Raw genomic sequence first — 25,750 nt, forward strand, 5'->3', positions numbered from 1 at the left:
ATAGTGCCCGCTGTCATACCTGCCACATTCCTGTCCTGTACGTATTGCTCACTGTCATACCTTCCACACTCCTCTTCTGTACATACTGCCCACTGTCTTACCCTCCACACTCCTCTCCTGTACATGCTGCTCACTGTCATCCCCTCCACACTCCTCTCCTATATATAGTGCCCCCTGTCATAACCCCCCCCCCCCACAATCCTCTCCTGTACATACTGCCCACTGCCATACACCTTTCTCCTGTACATACTGCCCCCATAATACATTCCACACTCCTCTCCTGTACATACTGCCAACTGTCATACCCTACACACTCCTCTCCTGTACATACTGCCAACTGTCCTTCTCTCCACATTCCTTTCCTGTACATACTGCCCCCATAATACCCTCCATGCTCCTCTCCTGTACATACTGCCCCCATCATACCCTCCACACTCCTCCCCTGTACACATTGCTCACTATAATACCCCCCACACTCCTCTCCTGTACATAGTGCCCACTGGCATACCCTCCACACCCCTCTGCTGTGCATACTGCCCAATGTCATACCCTGCACACTCATCTCTTGTACATAGTTCCCACTGTTATACCATCCATACTCCTCCGTTATGCCTCTTACCCACAAAAACAGTTCTTTAAAATTATTTTGAATATCCTCACTGTTACCAGGTCTAGAATGGGCACACTTTTGTTAGTTCAACTGAAGGAAATCTTCTCAGTTCTCATATTTTCCCATTATTAGGGATGGCCGAACGGTTCGCCCAGCGGTCGTTTCGCGTTTACTGTGTAAAAGAACTTTGACCTATGATGACACATCCATCATGGGGTACAGGACAGCCAATTGAGACATTACAGCACATGGACACTTGGACATTCCCCCTAACTTATAAATAGACCCGATCCGGTGGCCATTTTACATTCTTTCTTCTGTCACTATAGGGAGAGGTTGCTGTGTGGAGCAGGGAGAGACTTCAGTGACCCAAATCGCTATCTATTAGGTCCACAAAAGTTCTTTTAATGACTGGTATCATGGTATAGGTGTTAGGTGTAGTTCAAGTTATTGTTCCAGCAGCCTGTGTTTTGTCAGTTTAAATAGGGACAGGCAGGAAGCTGTGTGTGAGGCAGTGAGGGACAGTCAGTTTAATCAGTAGCTGTCACTATTAGGTCCACAAAGGTTCTTTTCAGGACTGGTATGGTAATAGGCTTGTACACGTATAATATTCTTTCTTTCAAATATAGAAAGAATATTATACTTGACTGCTGCCCTTCTGCTGCAGTCTGCTAATCATTCACAACCTACTTGTTCCACAAAGGTCCTTATAAGGACTGGTAAGGTCTAGGGTGCTACAGTACATAGGGTTGAGTGAGGTACAGTCTGCTATTCCTTAAGGACTGGTATAGGTCCACAATACATAGGGTTGAGGTGCACTACTGCTGACCGCTGCCCTATACTGCAGCAGTCCTTCATCAGTATAGGGACTGACGTACAGTCTGCTAATCATTCACAACCTACTTGTTCCACAAAGGTCCTTATAAGGACTGGTAAGGTCTAGGGTGCTACAGTACATAGGGTTGAGTGAGGTACAGTCTGCTATTCCTTAAGAACTGGTATAGGTCCACAATACATAGGGTTGAGGTGCACTACTGCTGACCGCTGCCCTATACTGCAGCAGTCCTTCATCAGTATAGGGACTGACGTACAGTCTGCTAATCATTCACAACCTACTTGTTCCACAAAGGTCCTTATAAGGACTGGTAAGGTCTAGGGTGCTACAGTACATAGGGTTGAGTGAGGTACAGTCTGCTATTCCTTAAGGACTGGTATAGGTCCACAATACACAGGGTTGTGGTGCACTACTGCTGACCGCTGCCCTATACTGCAGCAGTCCTTCATCAGTAATGGGACTGACGTACAGTCTGCTAATCATTCACAACCTACTTGTTCCACAAAGGTCCTTATAAGGACTGGTAAGGTCTAGGGTGCTACAGTACATAGGGTTGAGTGAGGTACAGTCTGCTATTCCTTAAGGACTGGTATAGGTCCACAATACATAGGGTTGAGGTGCACTACTGCTGACTGCTGCCCTATACTGCAGCAGTCCTTTATCAGTATAGGGACTGAGAGTTTTGTCACAGGGTCATTTAAAAAATGACAGGCAGAGGAAGAGGTAGGCCCTTCCGCAGGGGTGGTAGGGGTAGGGCAGGAGCAACAGGCTTGAGCCAAAGTGGGAAGTTGCAGAAGGTGCGTTCAATTCATTTAAAGGACGCACCAGACTTGGTTGAGTGGCTCACTCAGCCTTACTCTTCTGCACCCTCCTCATCCTCTCGATCTGCACCCTCTTCTTCACTCTCTGCTATGTGCACCCCCAAAGACACTACCACCAACAACACCACCACATACCTTCCGCTTGAGTCACAGGAATTATTTTCCAATCCATATCAAGACATTTCTGATGCGCAGCCACTCTTGGTATTGGATCAGGAAGAGGAGGTAGCAACAACCGCTACTCAGCAGTCTGACGACAGTACCCAGATCAGCCCAAGGAGGAGGTTGGTCCCCGGTGTTGCTGCCTACTCCGAGATCTCTACTTATAGCGGTGGGGAAGGTGACGTCGATGATGACGTCTAGTGATGTCACGTGGGTGCCCACAAGAGAGGAAGAGGAGGGGAGTTCAGAGGGAGATATGGACCAGCAGATGAGGAGGAGAAGCAGGAATAACTTACATTGCACAGGAGGGACAAAGCAGACTGCAAATGTATCAGGAGCGAGTCATCGACCATGTACGGTCACATCTGGCGCTCCCAGGACACCGGCACATGGCTCCGCAGTGTGGGCTTTTTTTAACGTGTCTGCTGCTGACAATAGCGTTGCCATCTGCAATCTTTGCAGTCAACACATTAGTCATGGTAAGCCCAACACTCACCTAGGGACAACCGCCTTAAGAAGGCACATGAGCAGCCATCACCGAGCCCAGTGGGAGCAACGGAACACACAAAGCCACACTCCAGGCTCTCACCGTCCAGCCTCGTCTTCTACTTCTCCTTCTCCTCTCTCCTCACAATTGTCCTCCACTCCACCTTCCATCACGCCAAGCTCATGTTTTCTGCAAAAAGGCAGGCTTCCGTGGGCCTAATGTTCGAGCGTAAAAAAATGATGACGCCGGATAACCCTCTTGCCCAACGGTTGACGGCTGGCTTGTCAGAACTGATAGCCCGCCAACTACTGCCATATAAACTGGTGGACTCGGAGGCCTTTCCCAAATTTGTGGCCATTGGAACACCACAATGGAAGGTCCCAGAAAGGAAGTATTTCTCAGAGAAGGGCATCCCAGAGCTATATGCCCATGTTCAGCGGCAAGTGAATGTATCTCTGGCACACAGTGTCGGTGCCAAGATACATCTGACCAGAGACACGTGGTCTAGCAAACACGGGCAGGGAAGGTATATCACTTTTACTGCCCACTGGGTGAACCTTCTGACGGCTGTCAAGAATGTAACCCGTGGCACCCGTGTAGATTCGGTTTTACCGCCACGGATTGCATGCAGGCCTGGCTCTTCTTCTCCTCCTCCTCCTACTCCATCCTCCTCCCTCTCCTCCTTGCCTGACTCCTCCTTTTCCGCTGCTAGCGTCTCTTCCGCTGCGCCGCCCAAGCTCCCCAGAACCTATTCGACATGCCAGGTGAGACGTTGCCATGCCGTGCTGCGTCTGTTGTGCCTGGAAGCCAAGAGCCACACTGGCCCGGCACTCCTTTCAGCTTTGCGTTCACAGGCAGATCAGTGGCTAACACCGCTCAATTTGACAGTTGGTAAAGTGGTGTGTGACAATGGTGCCAATCTGCTTAGCGCATTGAAACAGGGCAAAATCACGCATGTGCCATGCATGGCACACGTCTTAAACTTGGTCGTGCAGCGATTCGTTGTCAAATACCCTGGGGTCCAGGACATCTTGCGGCAGGCAAGGAAAATCTCGGCCCATTTCATAAGATCTTACACGGCCATGGCTCGCCTTGCTGACATTCAGCTGCGACACAATCTGCCGGTCAGACGTCTTATTTGAGATTGCCCGACGCGATGGGACTCAACCTTCTATATGCTTGATAGGCTGCTCCAGCAGAAACGTGCAGTTAATGTCTACCTGTATGAACTCTGCGGCAGAACAGGTTCTGGGGAGCTGGGTTTTTTTTCACCGCCCCAGTGGCTGCTCATGCGCGACGCATGCAGAATTCTGCGGCCATTTGAGGAGATCACCAAACTGGTCAGTCGCAGCCATGGTGCCATCATTGACATGGTACCTTATGCCTTCTTTATGGAGCATGCATTGCGTCGTGTCATTGATCAAGCTGTGGAGGAGCAGGAGCGGGAAGATGAGGAAGTCGCAATGCTGGATGAATTCCCAGGGGGGGCTACTCTATCTGAGACAAGTCAACAACAGGAGTCTGAAGAGGAGTCAGAGGAGGATGGTGCCGGGGCGGATGAGGAGGAGCAAGAAGAGCATGCTTTAAACCTTTCTGGGATCCCTGTTGTTGTGCGTGGATGGGGAGAGGAGAATGAAGAGGACGACATTATCCTGGATGATGAGCAGGAGCCAGGCCACCACACCGCTTCCAGTTTAGTGCAAATGGGGGCCTTCATGCTCCAGTGTTTTAATAGGGACCCCCGTATAAAAAGCATAAGGGTCAAGGACCAGTACTGGGTGGCAACGTACTTAGACCCCCGGTACAAACACAAAATGGCGGAAATGTTACCGGCGTCACAGAGGGCTGTCAGAATGGAGCACTTCCAGGCCTTGCTTCGAGAAATGCTGCAATCTGCTTTTGCGTGCGCTGGCAGAGGAGCAATTCCCACTCCCAGAGAAGGAGTTGCGGGTACCAATCCAACAGCGCCTGCAAGAAGAGGCCGGTTTGAAGATGTGTTGGTGACTTCGGATATGAGGTCATTCTTTCAGCCGACCCATCGACAGGTGTCATCCGGATCCAGCATCAGGGAACACCTAGACCGTCAGGTGTCCGACTACATCGGGTTAACGGCCGATGTGGACGCTCTGAGGAGTGATGAACCCCTGGACTACTGGGTGGGCAGGCTTGACCTCTGGCCAGAGCTTGCCCAATTTGCAATCGAACTGTTGGCTTGCCCCTCATCCAGTGTCCTGTCCGAATGGACGTTCAGCGCAGCAGGGGGGATCGTGACTGATAAGCGTACTCGCCTAGCTGACGACAGTGTTAACTACCTATTTCTAAAAATGAATGAGGCATGGATCTAGAAGGAATTCAACACATGTGACCAGTAGACCATGTATATGTCTATAAACAATTTATTTAATCGAGCACACAGACCTTCTTTCTTCATTTGGCTCACTTCCTTGTCCAAAAAAAGCACACCGTACTATATGCCCGTACCCTCCTGTTTGAAGAGGTTGAGTGGTGTCATATTTCTACTGGGGCTTCTTATTATGAGGGGCTCCCACCATCCCTGTGCTGTGCTGACTTCCTCCTGGGGCTGTACCTCTGCTGTGCATATTATGAGGGGCTCCCACCATCCCTGTGCTATGCTCATTATGAGGGGCTCCCACCATCCCTGTGCTGTGCTGACTTCCTCCTGGGGCTGCTTATTATGAGGGGCTCCCACCATCCCTGGGCTATGCTGACTTCCTCCTGGGGCTGCTTACGGTGCAGGTGTCAGTGCTGTATATCACGGTGCTGGTGTCAGTGCTGTATATCACGGTGCTGGTGTGAGTGCTTTATGTCACGCTGCTGATGTCAGTGCTCTCTATCACGGTGCTGGTGTCAGTGCTGTATATCACGGTGCTGGTGTTAGTGCTTTATGTCACGCTGCTGATGTCAGTGCTCTCTATCACGGTGCTGTTGTCAGATCTCTCTATCACGGTGCAGGTGTCATTGCTGTATGTCACGCTGCTGATGTCAGTGCTCTCTATCACAGTGCTGCTGTCAGTGCTGTATATCATGGTGCTGGTGTTAGTGCTTTATGTCACGCTGCTGATGTCAGTGCTCTCTATCACGGTGCTGGTGTCAGATCACTCTATCACGGTGCAGGTGTCATTGCTGTATGTCACGCTGCTGATGTCAGTGCTCTCTATCACGGTGCTGCTGTCAGTGCTGTATATCACGGTGCTGGTGTTAGTGCTTTATGTCACGCTGCTGATGTCAGTGCTCTCTATCACGGTGCTGGTGTCAGATCACTCTATCACGGTGCAGGTGTCATTGCTGTATGTCACGCTGCTGATGTCAGTACTCTCTATCACGGTGCTGCTGTCAGTGCTGTATATCACGGTGCTGGTGTTAGTGCTTTATGTCAAGCTGCTGATGTCAGTGCTCTCTATCACAGTGCTGGTGTCAGATCACTCTATCACGGTGCAGGTGTCATTGCTGTATGTCACGCTGCTGATGTCAGTGGTCTCTATCACAGTGCTGGTGTCAGTGCTGTATATCACGGTGCTGGTGTTAGTGCTTTATGTCACGCTGCTGATGTCAGTGCTCTCTATCACGGTGCTGGTGTCAGATCACTCTATCACGGTGCAGGTGTCATTGCTGTATGTCACGCTGCTGATGTCAGTACTCTCTATCACGGTGCTGCTGTCAGTGCTGTATATCCACGGTGCTGGTGTTAGTGCTTTATGTCACGCTGCTGATGTCAGTGCTCTCTATCACGGTGCTGTTGTCAGATCACTCTATCACGGTGCAGGTGTCATTGCTGTATGTCACGCTGCTGATGTCAGTGGTCTCTATCACGCTGCTGCTGTCAGTGCTGTATATCACGGTGCTGGTGTTAGTGCTTTATGTCACGCTGCTGATGTCAGTGCTCTCTATCACGGTGCTGTTGTCAGATCACTCTATCACGGTGCAGGTGTCATTGCTGTATGTCACGGTGCTGATGTCAGTGCTCTCTATCACGGTGCTGGTGTCAGATGACTCTATCACGGTGCAGGTGTCATTGCTGTATGTCACGCTGCTGGTGATCATCTCCTGCACCCTCTTCTTTGCCTACCCTGACCTTCCCTCTCCTCCATTGCCTTCATGTGCTCCACAGTCCTGAATTGTCACAACAATTTCACATATAAAAAAAGAATGCTTGGAGTTGTCGATCCCAGATTCACCTCATACATGTGTTATGTCATTGGCCATGTGGTGGGACTATGTTTGCACAGCTATTAATTATTTTGTGGCTGCAAATTTGACCTGTAGGTTTGCAAAGTTCGCCTCCCATTGAAGTCAATGGGGCTGCCTCAAACGTTACGGTTCGCGAACTATCGGCCGCGTTCGCGGTCCTCGTTCGCGAAACGTCCCGTCGGAAGTTCGTCCATCACTACCCATTATTAGTACTCATTTAATTTTGTGATTACTACTGTGATGTATGAAGCAACGTAGGGGATGTCAGCTACACTAAATATATCACTGGTAAAAAAAAAAAAAAAAAGTGTCCCTGAAAATATTTTTGAAATGTTGGCAACTATGCACTGGCCACTGTCCAAGGACCACCAGGTCAGTAGGGGGCTCCATGAGAGTCTCTTGTGATCCTGTGATATTAAAGCGGTAGTAACATTACTACTTTTAGAGGCCCTGAGGTAGGTTATGGCATAATGTACTACTATGGACACCATATAAGCACATTACAGTACACTTACCTGTCAGACTGAGCCCTCCGGCACTGCGCTGTGATCAATCCGGCAGTTCCTGGGCGCTTCCATTTTTCACCTGATCTTCCTTCCGGGTTCTGTGCCTTTGGTCATTTGCCTTGGCCAGGCTGCGTTGCTTTCACTCCCACGCATGCTCATGCGCATCCTCTCTCTCATCCCCCCTCCTTTTACCCCTCTTTCTCTCTCTCACCCTCCCTCTTGCAAAAAATTGTTTGCATATTTATTTATTTTTTATAAAAAGCCCTACCAAAATCCTCAGCCCCAGGCCCATGATGTTCTTAATATGTCCCTGGGACATATTAGGAGGAGCTTCTAGTCCTGGCTGCTGGTTACATGTTCAAGCAGTGGCCAAACCCTTCCTTTTTGATCTCTCCCCCTTGGTGAAATAGTGGGCGTGGCTCTAAGATGGTGTGGTTAGCAGCTGAGATGAACGAGGGATGGAGGGAGAGGGAGGGAGAGAGGGAGGGTCAGCAGGCTCAGATTCTACACAACAATAGAAATATGTGTATTCTAGAAAGTTGAACAATCAGCAGATAAAGATACTCCAAACACCTGGTGTTAGCACTTCAATCATCCCGGCACCATGGTTGTTATGGTGTCAGGATGATTGAAGCGCATTATTTCTATTATTACATTGTAATATAAAATGAAATCATTCAACTCACCATAATGCAGAATCAGTGGGAGCCCTGAGTCTGTCACCTGCCATGTCGCCTGCCATCAGATGCCATCAGGTGTCCCCAGCGGGATCTGTCCTTACATCAGGTGCCCGCAGCAGAGTCGGTCCTTACATCAGGTGCCCCCAGCAGAGTACCTCTATACATCAGGTGCCCCCAGCAGAGTCCCTCCTTACATCAGATGCCCCCAGCAGAGTCCCTCCTTACATCAGGTGCCCCCAGCGGAGTCCCTCCTTACATAGGGTGCCCCCAGAGGAGTTCCTCCATACATCAGGTGCCCCCAGCGGAGTCTCTCCTTACATCTGTGTCCCCATCAGTGGAGCCCCTCCTTACATCTGTGTCCCCAACAGCGGAGCCCCTCTTACATCTGTGTCCCTGTTAGCAGAGCCCCTCCTTACATCTGTGTCCCCATCAGCGGAGTCCTTCCTTACATCTGTGTTCCCGTCAGCAGAGCAGCAGGGTCCTCCTCACATCTGTGTCCCTGGCAGCACAGTCCTCCTTTAAGCCGCGCCTGTCTCTCCCCAGCTAGTTCCTGGCTTTCTCTGTGTGTTCAGTGGAAAGGGGAGGGGCCTCCCCTCTCCACTGAACAAAAGGAGATTAGTCTTCACAACGGCCATCTTTTTGTAGCCCACTAGAAGTGACTTTGTTCTCACACTGAGAACAAAGCACCCGGTGCTGGGCAGATGCTGCTCAGCGCGTTGGAGTGTGCTGCAAAGCATCTCCAAACCCGCCAATGGCGCGCAATCTGCAATCTTGTGATTACATAGACATGGTGCTTCCTATAGTCTCTGTCCTCAGGGGAGATGGGGTCCATGTCCCCAGGGGAGAGGGGAGATGGGGTCCCTGCCCCCACAGGTGATGATGTCCCTGTCCCCAGGGAAGAAGGGGTCATTGTCCACAGGGGAAATTAGGTCCCTGCCCCCGGGTGAGAAGGGATCCCTGTCCCCAGGAGAGATGGAGTCCCTGTCCCCAGGGGAGATGGGGACAAATATTTTGCTATTAAATAACATTTCTAATCATATGAAGTTAATAACAAGAGTCCTCCTTTACATCAGAGTCTACAGAGTTCCCTTTTACATCTGAACTCACAGAGTTCCCTTTCACTGAAATGCAGATTCTGATGTAAGGGAGAACTCTGGAGCATCTAACATAAGCGATGCTCTGGGAACCCTGATTTAAGGGGGGGCCCTGAGAACTCTGATGTAAGGGGAAACACTGTGGCCTCTGGTGTAAAGGGGAACTCTGAGAACCCTGATTTGCCTTAGTGTACTTACTCAGATGCGGGAGAGAGAAGGGGGACACGTCAGTCACAGACATGGATGGATGGTGAGCTCACTCACCCCTTGGCACCTCTCATCCAGATGTATCTGAGGTTGCTGAACTTCAGATTTCCGGCCCCAACTTACCTTTTCTGAGGCACAGTACCTAGGATTGGAGTGTGGGAAGACACAGAGGGGTGGGGGGGGGGGGGGGGCGGGTAGAGGTGCAAATTGAGCCCTCTATTATCTCCCGTCTGTGTGTGTGTGTTGGGGGGGGGGGGGTGGTTTGTTAGTGCAGGCCTTGGGCAATGTGAAACAGTGTAACAGACACTCTAAGCTTAGATAACTGCAGCCAGCAACCCTGCTGGGAACTCATAGTCCAGTCTAAATAAAACGTCCGGGGTTTCAGGCAGTCTGAAACCCGGACACGATTGCAAACCCGAACTGTCTGGGTGAATCCTGGACAGGTGGCAACCCTAGTTAATGGACACCGCCTTCCCCATCCTAGGATTCCCAGAGCACTGCCATCACATATGAATGGACCCTGGACACCTGCAGCATCTCACTCCCCGGATTCTGTCAGAGAGGCTGAGTTCCCTGTGCCCTACAGGGCAGGAACTGATGTGTCCTGTCAGCTCTCATCCCCTCCAGCATTTCACTCAGCTACTCTCAATGCATGTGTGAGAGATTACATTTCATACAGCAGGAGGCACTGATCATTAACTCCTCTTCTTCAGCAACATGTGGTTTCAGTGCTACAGCCTCCCCAAGTGACATGCCTCAGATTGTCTGACAGGGCTTCTGTGTCACTTGAGGCAGGAGGCTCCTTCTTATTAACCCTGCATCTCCCAGCACAACCTCTGGCACACAGGGTCAACTCCTAGGCTCCAGACTCTCCTGCCGACTCAGACCCCTGCTGGGTAGGTATGATTATGGGGTGGTCTGAGCTAAGTCAAGTGTAGCTGTTTTGGGACCACTGAGGCACAGTGAGGAGGGAGGGAGGAGGAAGGGGCACAGGGTCTGCCCAGCCACTTGTACCTAGCTAAAGTGCACCAATAAGGTGGCTGGCATTAGTAAAGGTAGGCTGCAAGGAAGGCTAGGAGAGCAGGAGCTCCTACATGTTTTAATTTCTTTTATTATGTTCCTACGCCCACCATGGTCCCTACTGGAGTGTCTGTACTGAGATGGAGAGGAGGTGGTAAAGTTTGGTTGTCCTGAGTGTTCCCACGCGGTGCGATTTTGGAGCCCATTTATTTGAATTGGCTGTAAATCACACCAGAACACAGGAAAATTAGTGCATGCACTGTTCTTAAAAACACGCTGCATTACCATGCGATTTGGTGGTGTGTTTGCAATCTGCTTTTGGGGTGCCATTAACAATACCGTGGCACACACAGCAGATCACAAGGGCAGTGCTTTCCAGCACAGTGTGGGAAACACGCACAGAAGGCACCTAGTAATAATAATAAATAAATACATACAAAATACAATTCCAAAAAACATTAAAAAAGCCGCTAACAAGAAATACACAACAACTCAATAACTGAATGTATAATGTGCAGATAAAACAACCCCATTAGGGCAGCCCAGCCTTGCTCACCCTCCCACTGTATTAAGATGGCTGAGATTAACCAGGAAACAGGATTTAAACCCTTAATGAGTAACATCAAACATGTGTTCTGTGGAGTCATCTTTAAGCCATTTACCCCAGACTTTGTCAAACTTCTTTGGACAACCTCTATTATAGTATGCATCCTTATAGAGAGGTATGGCAGAGATGACAAGTTTCATCCTAGCTGCAGCATTGCAGCTGCTGACTTTTAATAAATTGACACTTACCTGTCCCAGGGTCCAGCCATGTCAGCAGCCGAAGCCGAGCAATCGCTCATCTCTCCGCTGCCCCCGCCGCCATCCTCTGTCAGGGAATCGGGAAGTGAAGCATTGCGGCTTCACTGCCCGGTTCCCTACTGCGCATGCGCGAGTCGTGCTGCGCGTCTCCACTGGTCCCCACTGGTCCCCACTGGTCCCCACTGTGTCCTGGGAACTGTGTGTTTCCCAGAACACAATAGGGGGGGGGGGGGGGCGGCGCATCTGCTGCTAGCTGCGGCTAGCTTGTCCCAGAAGAGGGTGCAGATACCTGGATTATCCAGGTATCTGCACCCCACTCCCCCCTGAAAGGTGCCAATTGTGCCAATTGTGGCACCGGAGGGGGGGGGAGGGATCAACTGAGCGGAACTTCCACTTCAGGGTGGAGGTCCACTTTAATATTGCCTGAGTGGAACGTTTTAAAGGATTGACCTTCTCTGCTGCTTAAACCCTGGCTGGGTGGGCCAAAGTTGTAACAATTAAACACAGCAAATTCCAGACAGTAAGTTTCCAGTAAGGGAACTGTAAACATTGTATCACTTAGGTACACGCCTTCATTCCAGCTTGCTTAAGGTAGCATTGCACCCTACGTTCACTCCAAGCCGTTGCGCCCATGATGTCAATGGCGCACATGTTTGCTAGTAACTCCTACCAGATAGCTAGGGGGGGTCTGGGAGCTCCAACAAGATTCGGCTGGTTGTCCCTACGACTCCCAAGTTTGAGCGATGCCCGCTGACATGGCTCTCCCATCCCACCCACCTTGCCATGAACGCCATCAGTGATGCCTGTATGACCCTATGGTGCGGTTGGTACAGCAGATGAGCTGGACAGGGAGAAGGGAAGGGGAGGGAAGGGAAAAAAAAGGGGGGGGAAAGGGCGGGGGGAGGGGCGGGGGGGGTGAGTGTCGGTAGGAAGGGGAAGAGGGGGCCAGCTGGGACTTTGAGGGGAAAGACAATGAGCTAGGGGAAAGGGGGGAAAGCTTGGAGAAGCCCTCGGACGGGATGGGGGTGGGGTCGCCCACCAGCTACCCTCTCTGTCTCAATGGAGCAGCCAAGGGGGAAGTAACAGTACACTCCAAAGCATCAGCTATATCCAGATAGGCAGTGCCTTATGCAATCTTTGTATTTTTATTCAGTGGTTTAGGCATAATTTTATTTTCATTTTTTCAAACATTGTTTGGACAGCGCTGTATTGCCACTTTTTTTATTTTCCAGGCCAGTTTTATGACATTCCTTGCATAAAATAGGAGTCCCAACAACATCCATTCCGCAATTGTAGGGGCCAGCTCTTCTACCAAGCCCAGTAGGCCTACATGTAAGGAGGGAGAAAGGTCCCTTCTGGAGACCCTTTGTATGACATGAATCACTGCCTCCCAGTATTGTGCTATGATTAGGCATGACCAAAAAAATGTGAGTGCAGCCCCCTCTAGAGTGAGAGCATCTCCAACAATCAGATGGTGCATTAGGAACCATTTTATACACTCTGTATGGAGTATAGTAAGCTTGGTGTACTACTTTAAATTTAATAAAATGGTCCCTAATGCCAGCCATACACGGTTCAAATTTCGAAAGAATTTCCTTTCGAAAATCGTATCTAAGAATTTTCGTATGAATTTCGCACCATTAGTGGGCTGCAGCAACAGCCGATTTTCGTGCGGAAATAAAATTTGAGGAATCGGACATGCTGGAAATTTTTAGAAAAACAAACGATTTTCTAATCAATGATGGGAGAATCGTGCGAGAAACGTAATAAGAAAAGAAAATGTACGGAGATAAAAGAAAATTTCCGGAGAGAAAAGAAGATTCCCAGCCAAGAAAATTCTTTTCTGTAGCAACATGAGGTGAAATTGAAGGCTTGGCCGGCCGAATTTCGAAAAATCAATGGTGGCATCATCAGATCACAAAAAAAAAAAGAATTTTCTGATTTTTAAAAGAAAATTTGTTCGAAATTCGACCGTGTATGGCCTGCATAAGGGAGATAAGTTGCTTAAACATAAAGTCCCATATGTCGACCAATCATCCCAGTCAATATCTGGAATATCTGCTAGCCATTTATTCCAGAGAGCTGACAACTCCCTGAATTTAACTGAGCATAGGTGGTTGTAGAGGACCAACATAGGTTTTTTTTTTTTCCGTCCTCAAGAGTTTACATGTAGAGGTACACTGTAGAGTCAGTAAATTGGCTACCAAGGGCATGGGATAGATGCCAATATCTAAATTAATAGGAGAGTGGTACTGCTGGTACCTTATGATCACAGTGATCACATGGTACCGGCAGCGGTCCGGTACAGTGATCTGCCATCAGCTGTGTCCGGTAGACACATTGACAGATTGTGCCGCAGTGCAGCCCCTGGGGCCTGTGCAAGGCGCATTCCGGGGAGGACATCATATGACGTCCACCCAGATGTCATTTGTCTATAGGTCAGGCAGGAACTGGTTAAACAACATCCCTCACTGTGAAGTGTAACTCTGGTAACACAGGAAAACAGGTGGAGGGAGCCTGAGCACACAGGGGAGCCACTCCACTGGAACTGGAGTACTTTTCTACCAATCGTGGCGGAACTCCCAGAATAGCTGGGTCTTCCAGAGAAGACGCATGCTATTAGATTCCAGCCCAAGTGTCCCCACACTGGCTCTGACAGTGGAGGGCCTCTAACTTGGCTGTACATCACTTGCCCATCTACCTCTTCTTCATCATGTGTGACTTCACTGAGCTTCTGAGGGAGGGTAAACCTATCTTCCCTGGGTGTGTCCAGGAAACAAGGGAGTGTTGAAAGGAGGTAAAGGCATCTGCACCCAGGGCTGTCTTAATGAGTGGGCACACCTGGGCACTGTCTAGGAGCCCCAGCTGCATGGAGGAGGGCCCTGCACTTTCCCCAAATCAGCTGGTCCTTGAGCCCATACTGCCCCAAAACTGGGGGCCCTATGATAGCACTGAGAGTGATGGATACACAGGGGAGGCAGGCTGGCAGCGGCGCGACATGTTGTGTAGAACGATACCTATTATTTCACAGTGAGCAGGGAGGGGCGGGGCTGGAGTGCCAGTGATGCTCTGACCCCGCTCCATGCAGCTTGAAAGCTCAGGACTCGAAAGCTGCGGGGTAGGAGCTGGAGTGAGAGCTGCTGAGTCGGCAGCAATGAGAGCCCACCTGTGGAAGTAGCATTGTGGATGGTGTCATGGTGAGCCCAGCTGTCCAGCACTATTTGCACCGAGGGCTTGGAATGCCGGGGGGATATCTGGGGTATGCAGGGATAAGAGTGCTGAGGGAATATCTGGGGTGTAGGGGGGTCAGAATGCTGGGGGAATATCTGGGGTGTAGGGGGATCAGAATGCTGGGGGAATATCTGGGGTGTAGAAGGGTCTGAGTGCTGGGGGGATATCTGGGATGTAGAGGGGCCAGAGTGCTGGGGGGATATCTGGGATGTAGTGGGGCCAGAGTGCTGGGGGGATATCTGGGGTGTAGAGGGGTCGGAGTGCTGGGGAGATATCTAGGGTGTAGAGGGGTCAGAGTGCTGGGGATATCTGGGGTGTAGACGGGTCAGAGTACTGGGGGGATACAGTACCTTGCAAAAGTATTCACCCCCCTTGGAATTTTTTTCTGTTTTGTTGCCTCACAAACTGGAATTAACATGAGTTGTTTGAGGATTTGCATAATTTCATTTACCGAACGTCCACAACTTTGAAGATGTTTTTTTTTTTGTGAAGCAAACAACAAACAGGACAAAATAACAGAAGTAGTCAATGTGCATAACTATTCACCCATCTAAAGTCAATACTTTATAGAGCCACCTTTGGCGGCTATCACAGCTCCAAGTCGCTTTGTCTTAGCCCTTGTACAAATGTCCGATCGGACCGTGTTGTCAGATAATCCGACTGTGTGGGCTCCATCGGACTGTTTCCGTAGGAATATCCGCCGGACAAAGTTTTAGAGCTGTGCTATAAAACTTTCCGACAACATGATCCGATCGGACTTTGTCCGATTGTGTGTAGAGAATTCCGAACGGACAAAGTGCCACGCATGCTCAGATCAAATTCCTAGACCAAAGCTATTGGCTACTAGCCTGAATGTAGTCCCGTTGTAACGAAATAACGTTGTCACGTTACGTACGATCGGATTTTCCGACAACTTTGTCCGACCATGTGTATGCAACACAAGTTGGACGGATTTTGTTGTCGGGAATGTCCGACCGTGTGTACAAGGGCTAAGTCTCTATGAGCTTGCCACATCTTACCACTGGGATTTTTGCCCCTCCTTGCAAAACTGCTCCAGCTCCTTCAAGTTGGATGGTTTGCGCTTGTGAACAGCAATCTTTTAAGTCTGACTTACAGATTTTCTATTGGATTGAGATCTGGGCTTTGACTACGCCAACACATTTACATGTTCCCCCTTAAGCCACTCAAGTGTTGCTTTAGCAGTGTTTGTGTTTGGGGTAATTGTCCTGCTGGAAGGTGAACCTCCTAGCCTCAAATCACACACAGAGAATATCCCTGTATTTAGCACCATCCATCTTTCCCTCAACCCTGACCAGTTTCCCAGTCCCGACTGCTGAAAAACATGGTATTCTTTGGCTGATGTGATGTGTTGGGTTTGCGCCAGACATATCGTTTTCTTTGATGGCCAAAAAATTTAATTTTAGTCTCATCAGACCAGAGCACCTTCCTCCAAATATTTTTGGAGTCTCCCACATGCCTTTTCGCAGACTCAAAACGTGCCATTTTGTTTTTTGCTGAAAAACGAATCTTCTGGCCACTCTGCCATAAAGCCCAACTCTATGGAGCATACGGCTTATTGTCGTCCTATGTAAAGATACTCTAGTCTCTGCTGTGAAACTCTGCAGCTCCTCCAGGGTTAGCTTAGGTTTCTGTGCTGCTGCTCTGATTAATGCCTTCCTTGCCCAGTCTGTGAGTTTTGGTGTGTGGTCTTCTCTTCGCAGGTTTGCTGTTGTTCCATGTTCTTTCCACTTGGTTATGATAGATTTGATGGCGCTCCTAGGGATCATCAAAGATTTGGATATTTTTTTATAACCTAACCCTGACTTGTACTTCTCAACAACATTGTCCCTTACTTGTTTAGAGAGTTCCTTGGTCTTCATGGCAGTGTTTGGTTAGTGGTGCCTCTTGCTTAGGTCCTCTGGGGCCTTTCAAGAAGGTGTGAATATGTAATGACAGATTATGTGACACTTAGATTGCACACAGGTGGACATCATTTCACTAATTATGTGATTTCTGAAGGTAATTGGTTGCACCAGAGTTTGTTATGAGCTTCATAACAAAGTGGGTGAATACATACGCACATGCCAATTATGAGTTTTTTATTTCTGAAAAATAGTTTTATGTATATACTTTTCTAATTTTACTTCACCAACTTAGACTTTTGTGTTATGATCCATCACATATAATTCAGATAAAAAAAAACATTGAACTAAAGGCTGTAATGTAACAAAATAGGTAAAAAGCCAAGGGGGTGAATACTTTTGCAAGGCACTCTATCTGGGATGTAGAGAAGTCAGAGTGCTGGGGGGATATCTGGGGTGTAGAGGGGTCAGAGTGCTGGGGGGATTTCTGGGGTGTAGAAGGGTCAGAGTGCTGGGGGAGATCTGGGGTGTAGAGGGGCCAGAGTGCTGGGGGGATTTCTGGGGTGTAGAGGGGTCAGAGTGCTGGGGGGAGATCTGGGGTGTAGAGGGGTCAGAGTGCTGGGGGGGATATCTGGGGTGTAGAGGGGTCAGAGTGCTGGGGGGATATCTGGGGTGTAGAGGGGTCAGAGTGCTGGGGGGGAAATCTGGGTGTAAAGGGGTCAGAGTCCTGGGGGGATATCTGGGATGTAGGGGGGACAGAGTGCTGGGGGGATATCTGGGGTGTAGAGGGGTCAGAGTCCTGGGGGGATATCTGGGGTGTAGAGGGGTCAGAGTGCTGGGGGAATATCTGGGGTGTAGGGGGGCCAGAGTGCTGGGGGATATCTGGGATGTAGAGGGGCCAGAGTGCTGGGGGGATATCTGGGATGTAGAGGGGTCAGAGTCCTGGGGGGATATCTGGGGTGTAGAGGGGTCAGCGTGCTGGGGGGAAATCTGGGGTGTAGAGGGGTCAGAGTGCTGGGGGGATATCTGGGGTGTAGGGGGGCCAGAGTGCTGGGGGGATATCTGGGGTGTAGGGGGGCCAGAGTGCTGGGGGATAACTGGGATGTAGAGGGGTCAGAGTGCTGGGGGGATATCTGGGGTGTAGAGAGGCCAGAGTGCTAGGGAGACATCAATCTAGCAGATATGTTATATGCACAGGACAGCTGTGTTACTTTATGTATGTAGTATTTTCCCGCTGTTTCTTTGCTGTACAGAATGATTGTCCATGTAGTTAAAGCGGAGCTCCACCCAAAAGGGGAAGCTCCGCTTGTCTGCCTCCTACCTACTTGATGTCTGTGTACCTGTGCTGGCTCCATTGTAGGGACCCCAGAGAATCACTTTGCCCAGGGGCCCATGATGCTATTAAGACGGCCCTGACTGCACCTAAGCATGGTTAGTAAATGGGCGCTCTGGCACGCAGTTATCATAGCAAGCAGACCTTCCTACTTTGCAAATAGGAAGAAGGAAGAGATTAAAAGGCAGCTGAGTTTCTATCAAACAACAGCATTTGCTGAAATCCCTGCAATGTATATAACTGTAATACATTGGATTTCAATTCCATGAGCTAGTGGCTGGTAGTTTTTTTAGGTAAGAGCCCTACCCTATCTTAAGTCGTACTCACGCTAACTTTCTCTGAAACCCCAATCCCTATAATTACACTTCCATATGTAAACTCAGCTTCTCTTTGATTTAAATATTTTCTTTACATTACAGATAATATTATCCAGACTGAAACAAGCTAAGGGCTCTTCTCCTCCAAGGCACCAAGTAAACATTAGGGGATTAAAGGGGATTCATAGGACTACAGTACAGTACAGTAAAACATCAGACAGTGGTTTTAAAGAGGTTAATCTGATGTGGATGGTATATTATAAAGAGGGTTAAAGGATTACTAGAAGTTCAGTGTTATTTGTAATCAGTAGCTGGAAAGAGTGACCTCATGTCAGCCTATAACCAGACGCCACTGTATAGCTGAGGATATTAATAACAGAGGTGTCTTAATGTTGATCCACAGATGAAGCTTATTATAGTTAAATATAATTGGTATAGTGTTTTAAATACCTTTTATGTTTTATATTTAGCTTTTATGTATGCATAATAAGGGTCTATATAAAATGCAGCCTGATTGATACATTGTTTTTTAAGCCACAGTAAAAACAAAGAAATAGCCACAGGACTCAGATAAATTGTTTGCATATTTACTAATGTCTACCAGCTGTCAGATTGAGGTGCAGCCATACTGCCTATAAATATAGTCTTCTTTCATACCATGATTGCTGTCATACCTACAATGAACGAACCTTCCTGACGTTGGGCTGTTCAGCTTATTTTCTAGATTTGATAAGAGTGATTTCCAAAATAAAGTGAGAAACAGCAGGACCAAACCTGAAGGATACGACTGGATCATGTGCCGCATGCTTGAGTTACATGCGCAAACAATCACTCGCATGTGCAAAGTGATGCAAGAATCCACCTAGCTGATTGTACATTCTTGTTTAATACACACGGCGAGGTCCAGGTTTGCTGTGCACATTGAGCATCCAAATAATGTTAATTATCTGCCCTTTGTCTCTATAAAGTGCACCACAGAATGTGCACACCAAACAGAGCGTCTGTTTTGATAAGCAATGAAACACAAATACATCAAGCTCTAATGAATTTTTAGGATATCTTGTACACTGTGCTGTCCTATGCAAAGGTCATCATGTGACAGCACTAGAGCTTGGTGATTGACCCAGCACACTTACAGGGGGACAGGTGACAACCCTCAGCCTTTGTTGACCTTATTATCCCATAGGAACCATTAAAATGATTTTTGTGGTGTTGGTGAACCCCTGCTAAAGGCAGGCTATTTGGGTGAGTAGGTAAATGCCCCTTACATTGGTGGTCAGTGGGAAGAATGCCTCCCTTGCAGTAATGGTCAAAATGTCACTCCTGTGCACCATATTTTTACATTATTGCATACATACTTTTTCTCTCTTGTGAATCAAGTTGATTTCTTTTTTCTAAGTTGGATATTTTCATTTTTTGAGCTTCCCAAAAGGGGTGCATTTAATTACAGGCATTCTGTATATAGGGGGATTCTCTTGTAGACATGACTGTGAGTCAACGAATACATCCAGGGACATAGCGGTATCCTTTTGGTAAGCTGTATTTATGGGCTCCCTTTGTTGGGATAGGGTTACGGATTTATGTTGTATTCAAGCTAATTTCATTATGACTATTGTCCTCACTTTTTGGATTAACAGATTGGGCAGAAGGGAACAGCACCTTTGGACCACATTTTGACTGTTTTTCCTGATTCACTGGATACGATGTGACTTATTTGATGGTGTTTATACTATTATTTATTTCTTTTTGAAAGTGTGACTTTGCAAGATCCTTCTCCCCTTATCTCTTGCACAGTCTCCCCCTGACTACTTACCTAAGTCAGGTGCCTCAATAATATCACAAACTCTGATAAATCTTTACATTTATAAGATATTATTGAGGCACCTGAGTTAGGTAAGCCGTCCATTGATATAATTGGTGATTTGTGGGATCTGAAGTGATGGCTTGTGTTTTCTTCTCAGCCCCCCCCTCCCCATAGATCGGGTGGAGTTCAGTGGTCGGATGGGGTAGTGGGTATGTATGCACAGTAGGGTTTTATTTTTCTCCCCCCCTTAAATATGCTCCTGGATTTAGATTTTTTATTTTTTTTGGTATAATTGTATTTATTTTCTCTGTTCTGAAGTATCTTTATAGTGGTATATAATGCAACATTTATTTATCGTATGTATCTTTTAGCCCTTGTACACATGGTCGGAGATTCTGACGGAATGTGTCCTATTGGACCGTTTTGTCGGATATTCCGACTGTGTGTGGTCTCCATTGGACTGTTTCCGTCGGAATATCCGGCGGACCAAGTTTTCCAACTTGCCGGTAAAATTTTCCGACAAAATGCTCCTATCAGACATACTCCGATCATGTGTAGCCTACTCTGACGGACAAAGTGCCACGCATGCTCAGATCAAATTCCTAGACCAAAGCTATTGGCTACTAGTCTGAATGTAGTCCGGTCGTAACGAAATAACGCCATCACGTTATGTACAATCGGATTTTCCGTCAATTTAGTCTGACCGTGTGTATACAACATCACTTCCGGAATTAATCCGTCGGAATTACTCCGACGGATTTGGTTGTCGGAATCTCCGACCGTGTGTACAAGGGCTAAGAGTAGACCATCATGTATAGATGGAAGAGAAAGTTCCATTGGATCCTGAAGAAGCAAGCTGATCACGAAACACTTTGATCTAGGATGCCCACAACAAATTAATTATAGATCCTGTGAAATGATCTGTTGATTATATTTACGATGGTCTTTCAAACACGTATTTATTGATGAGCACTTTATACTTGTGTGGACTTGTTCTCTTTAAAAATTTTGTAATACATTTTTATTATATTCTTTATGTGAGAATTATCTCTACTTGGTGCACTTTAAAGTCACAAAAGGGTTTCCCCTGTCCCCTCCTTCCCCCTATTTTTGTATGTGGTGGAGTGATGCCCCTTACAGACAACTAAAAAGATCATTGCTACCATGCAGTTGGCTTTGCCACATGTCATTGGATCTGGAACTATGCAGGCACCATTAAATTGGAATGAATAAATGAATACGCAAAACCACAAATGGACCTCAAAATATTTCCAGAGTGGCAGCCAACATAAGAAAAGATGTGTCCCCCCAAATAAATAAATGAATATTGATAAATGTGGCGCTAACTCAATGCAGCAATGCAGTAAATAAATAACCAAATTCATAATCATATGAAGTGCATTCTATGAAAAAAAACAAAAATCAAAGTCCATATAAAGTCCAACGTTCATATAAGTGTAGAAAAAATGTGCAGACGATTAAATATTATGACCTTCAATGTCATCAAGACGTGTATAAGTAAAAAGTGCAATAATTGAGTGCAGGAAAGACATCCAATCTTAATGTGTAGTCACAATCTCTTCCACCATCCATAATCCACCACAAATGCCCCTCACCTCAGATAAAGCCCCCAGCGGGTCTAATGATACTTCTGGTTAGTGTAAACCACAAGGATCCTCTCCAATCAAGATCTAATCCCCTGGAGTATCAAACGCTGCAAAGGTATGCGGCAATAGTAGTGGATAGCAATATACAGTGTTCTCCCTCTGTGTTGTACACTCTCCTCCATATGCAACACACAGGCCGCTCCGGTCTCCTCACACTTTTGCTCACTAAACCTAAAACCCATGATACTCCTATCTCGGGTCAGCTAACGATCACAGGGTGGGGCTCCTGTTTTTTCAAAGAATACACTTCATATGATTATGAATTTGATTATTTATTCACTGCATTGAGTTAGCGCCACATTTATCAATATTTAACCATTCAATTGGAGTTAAGTCAGCCACTGCTCAAGGAATCCCTAACAACCTCTGGAGGAACCATATGGTTCAACAGAAAACTGGTTAAGATTGTCTGCGCAGCCCTGTGTAATATTGGACTCCAGTGACTCTCACAACTTCCTTTCCTTGCTCCCAGCAACTGAGCATAATGGCGGGATAGTGAAGGAAAGGTGAGTATGTGCTGCTGGGACAAGGGCAATAAAGTGAACCTGTAGCCTTACCCTGCATTTTTTTTTTTCAAACAACCAGTAGGATGATCTGATTCCCCTATCCACACATTTGATGTGGATGGGGGAATTCTCCCCACTGTGTGATTGTATTTTGACAGTGGTAAGACTCCCCTGCCATTAGAATACACAGATCAGTGCTGCAGCCTATTGCCTTCAGCACTGATCGAGCGAAAACATACCAACAGGGCGGTTGAACAGAAATTGATTGATAAACTGACTTCTGTTAAACCACAATGGCCACACATGGTTCAAAATTCCCCTGGTCCCTACTGAACTTTGCTAAACATACAATTTGAAATGCTTTGTTATATCTGTTTGATACGTTAGAAAAATACTAGTTGTTCCTGCCAGAAATCTTGTGAGATAACCCTAAGTCCTCTTCCTGTTCTGGACTATTACAACTACATTGTTCTCTGCTATCCCTCATGACTACAAAACCACACACATTAATCTTTAGAAAATAGGAGGATGGGGGGTTCCACAGTCCTATCTTGTTTTCGTTGTCCTGATACAGAAGAGTGTGGGATGCTAGGTACACACGGGGAGTTTTTTTTTTGTTCAACTCACCAGGCTGAATGAAAAAAATCTGAAATCTGAGGGGTAGCCATATTAACTAAACAATGTTAGTGTGGCGATCTCCCACCCTGCCCTATTGTGTTCTGACTGGGTGACTGAACATAGCTATTGGCTGCCAATGCCGATTGGATGCTGGTTTTCCAGCATGCCTATTAAACTGTAGTGCATGCCCTTTAGGAGCTTTAGGAGCTGCTGGTGAATAGGGATCCTCCACCCTGCACAGCCAGGCACACCGAATTTCCACAGGTCTGCTTGAGACAGGAAAATAGTCCAGCAACTTTTGTTTTGTTTTTTATTACGGGTTAATAAACTGGGATGGGGATAAGGGTATTATCTGATGCCCACTTGACTGGAACAACGTCTCTTTAGGGACACTTTAACGATATACACTCCTCTTCCTCCAGTGTGTTTTGAGAGGATTCCTCCAGCATCCGAGCTCCCAGGCCTGAGGTCACCCCCCTTCCTCCAGACTAGGGGGCTACCCTCAGGGGCCTCCAACAGCCTTCTCAGCACTCCATCTCCAGCTTCCACCCAAACTCCACACTGGCCATGCTGGGCCGACTCTGAGTATTTAAGAGGGGCCTACCCCCTGTCAACCCATCTGGGGATTAACCGTGACCCTCCTCAATACTCCAGGCAGCTCCTCCTAACCTCCCTCCCCTTCTTCTGGAATCTTCTCCAAGGTTCCAGCAAGTAGGGGGAGGTACCAGAAGTGCTGCCTAATGAGTCATCCAGCCTCTCTGGATCACTCACCCTGACCCAGATTAAAGCATAGTTTTTCCATACTAGTACTGAAAGCATGTTTTTGGCAAAATCACTAGGTGAAAATAAAGGTAAAAAAAACTATGCATCATGTTATAATTTTATATGGATTTTTCAATATTTGTATCAATAAAATTCTTAAATTTAATACTATTGTCTCTACTCTTAAGTGTCTTTGGTGCCTCCAAAGTCCCGTCATATTTTTTCTTTTTATTCCAATATTCATTGGGGTATGGCACCTTTTGGGCACTTAGATAGTTTAGGCCTTCTGAGAAAATAATTTCTTTTGGTAAAAAAAATAATAATGCAGTCAGCACATTTAAGGACTGGTAAGCTGCAATATATTGCATTTTTGTTTTTGATTTTAGATACACTTTAAAGCCATGAGTGCAACCTATAACATTTATAATAATCGTGTGCATTTATATGTAACAAAAACATAAATACTGTCAGTGCGCATTGATACTCGATGCCTCCTTTGTAGTTCCGGCTCCTGTGAACTCAGAGGGAGGCACTGGGAGTAGTGTATAGAGCGGGAGTTGAAGAAGGAGGAGACTTCCATTGGCAGCGCTGATCACAGACAATGGGAAGGAGCACAGTCCCTCCCAGAGCTCAAGCACATGGCTGGATGAGGAGGTGGGATCAAATTAATCTGTGTAAGGCAACAATGTGATGCAGAGTGTGGGGAGGGGGGAAAGGGGCAGAGAGCCAGAGCATTGTATGTATAAGGCATGTAAAATTCATGTTTGTGGTTTGTGGGATTCTGTGAGTTTAGTGGTCCGTGAGGTCCGAAAAGGTTAACGACCATTGATTTAGAAAATATTGAAGCCAGAGCCTGTTATACTTAGGAGGTCAACAATGATATCACAAATAAATATTTACTTTAGGCAACATGGTGACCATACGGAAGAGACCAGTGGCTGTCCTAAAATGTATTAAACAAAATTCTGACTTTTAAAGTCAGAATTCTGAGATCAAAAGTCAAAATTCTGAGTTTCAAAGTCAGAGTTCTGAGATTAAGAGTCAGCATTCTGAGATGAATACATTTTAGCATGGCCCCGGGGTCTTCCATAGAGCAGAGTATATTGGCTCACATGCACATGCCATGAATTGAAAGGTCACTGAATAAAATCTGGAGGATTTGTTTGTTAGAAATAAAACATTTAAAATCAGCCATATAGGCATTTCTAATTACCCAGTAACACCTGTGGAGGGATCACTGCGGTTGGCTCCTTCATCCAATCATCATTGTCGAGCTCGATAACGGCATCAACATGTTTGACTTGATTTTTAAGCAGTTCTGTAATTGCTTCTTTATCCCCTGAGGCCAGTAATGACTTCAGATGACCCACAAGACGAGATCCTGCTGGATGGTCTGGCCTGAGGATCTGGGAGTGAGCTCTATAGGAACAGGATCTAGAAGACATCATTTGGCTGTGTGTCTATGGTGTCGGATAAAAATGTCGCATTACTTGTTCTGTATCTGTTTTCTTTAGTGTGTGTCTGAACTAGGTTCCAGTGTTGTATCCAGCGCAGAGATTACAGTGTGTGTTCCTGGAATATTTGGTATTGCTGATTCCAACAGTCACAGCTATAGATAGAACAAATCACATGATCAAGTGTTGCTGAGCAGTCTGGAGCAAACGAATCTAGGGGTATATGATAATTCATTTCTCTTCCCTTGTTATTATGAACAAGGATTCAATCTATAACGTAAGACCCGCAAAGTGAAAAAGTGACAAATCTGTCTGAGATTACCTAGAAGACTTTTAGGTTACAATAAAACATTGTTAAAACAAGGCAAATTACAAGGCCGGCTACATGACAAATGTACTTCTATGCATAGGAGCCAATGGTGTTTATCAATAAAAACAATCCATAGATCAGATTAAAAAGAGATAAAACTTTGCAGCTAAGGGACACTTGGGAGCGATGATGTCCTGCGAATCAATACATTCTCAAGGCTTCTAATTTGTCCCGAGGATATGGTAACTGCTCAACCTTCAAAATAACATTAAAAGAGGCCTGTCATGAGATTATTATGGGAGGCTGTCTTTGCTTTTATGAAAATTCTAGTTACATGGCTGACTGCCTTACAGGGCCGGTAGGTTAAAGCAGGTTCACGTAAATGTAAAGCTGCATATAGATGTCTCTTCTTCAATCTAACACCAGGACATTGGAATCATATACATAAAGC

The 25,750-nt window shown here is 46.9% G+C and overlaps 1 protein-coding gene across 1 annotated transcript in view; it reads right to left on the reverse strand.

Moving 5' to 3' along the window:
* The window catches only part of ASB18 (ankyrin repeat and SOCS box containing 18), a 68,037-nt gene extending 42,966 nt beyond the window's left edge, over positions 1–25,071 (reverse strand). Inside the window, exon 1 of the mRNA XM_077448236.1 lies at positions 24,749–25,071. Coding sequence (XP_077304362.1) covers positions 24,749–24,983 — 235 coding nt within the window. The 5' untranslated portion in view covers positions 24,984–25,071. The remainder of the gene's footprint in view (positions 1–24,748) is intronic.
* Between the last annotated feature and the right edge of the window lie 679 nt (positions 25,072–25,750).

The sequence above is a fragment of the Lithobates pipiens genome, unplaced genomic scaffold (assembly GCF_037356315.1).
Source record: "Lithobates pipiens isolate NorthernLeopardFrog02 unplaced genomic scaffold, aLitPip1_a1.2 Scaffold_22, whole genome shotgun sequence".
Lineage (NCBI taxonomy): Eukaryota > Metazoa > Chordata > Amphibia > Anura > Ranidae > Lithobates > Lithobates pipiens.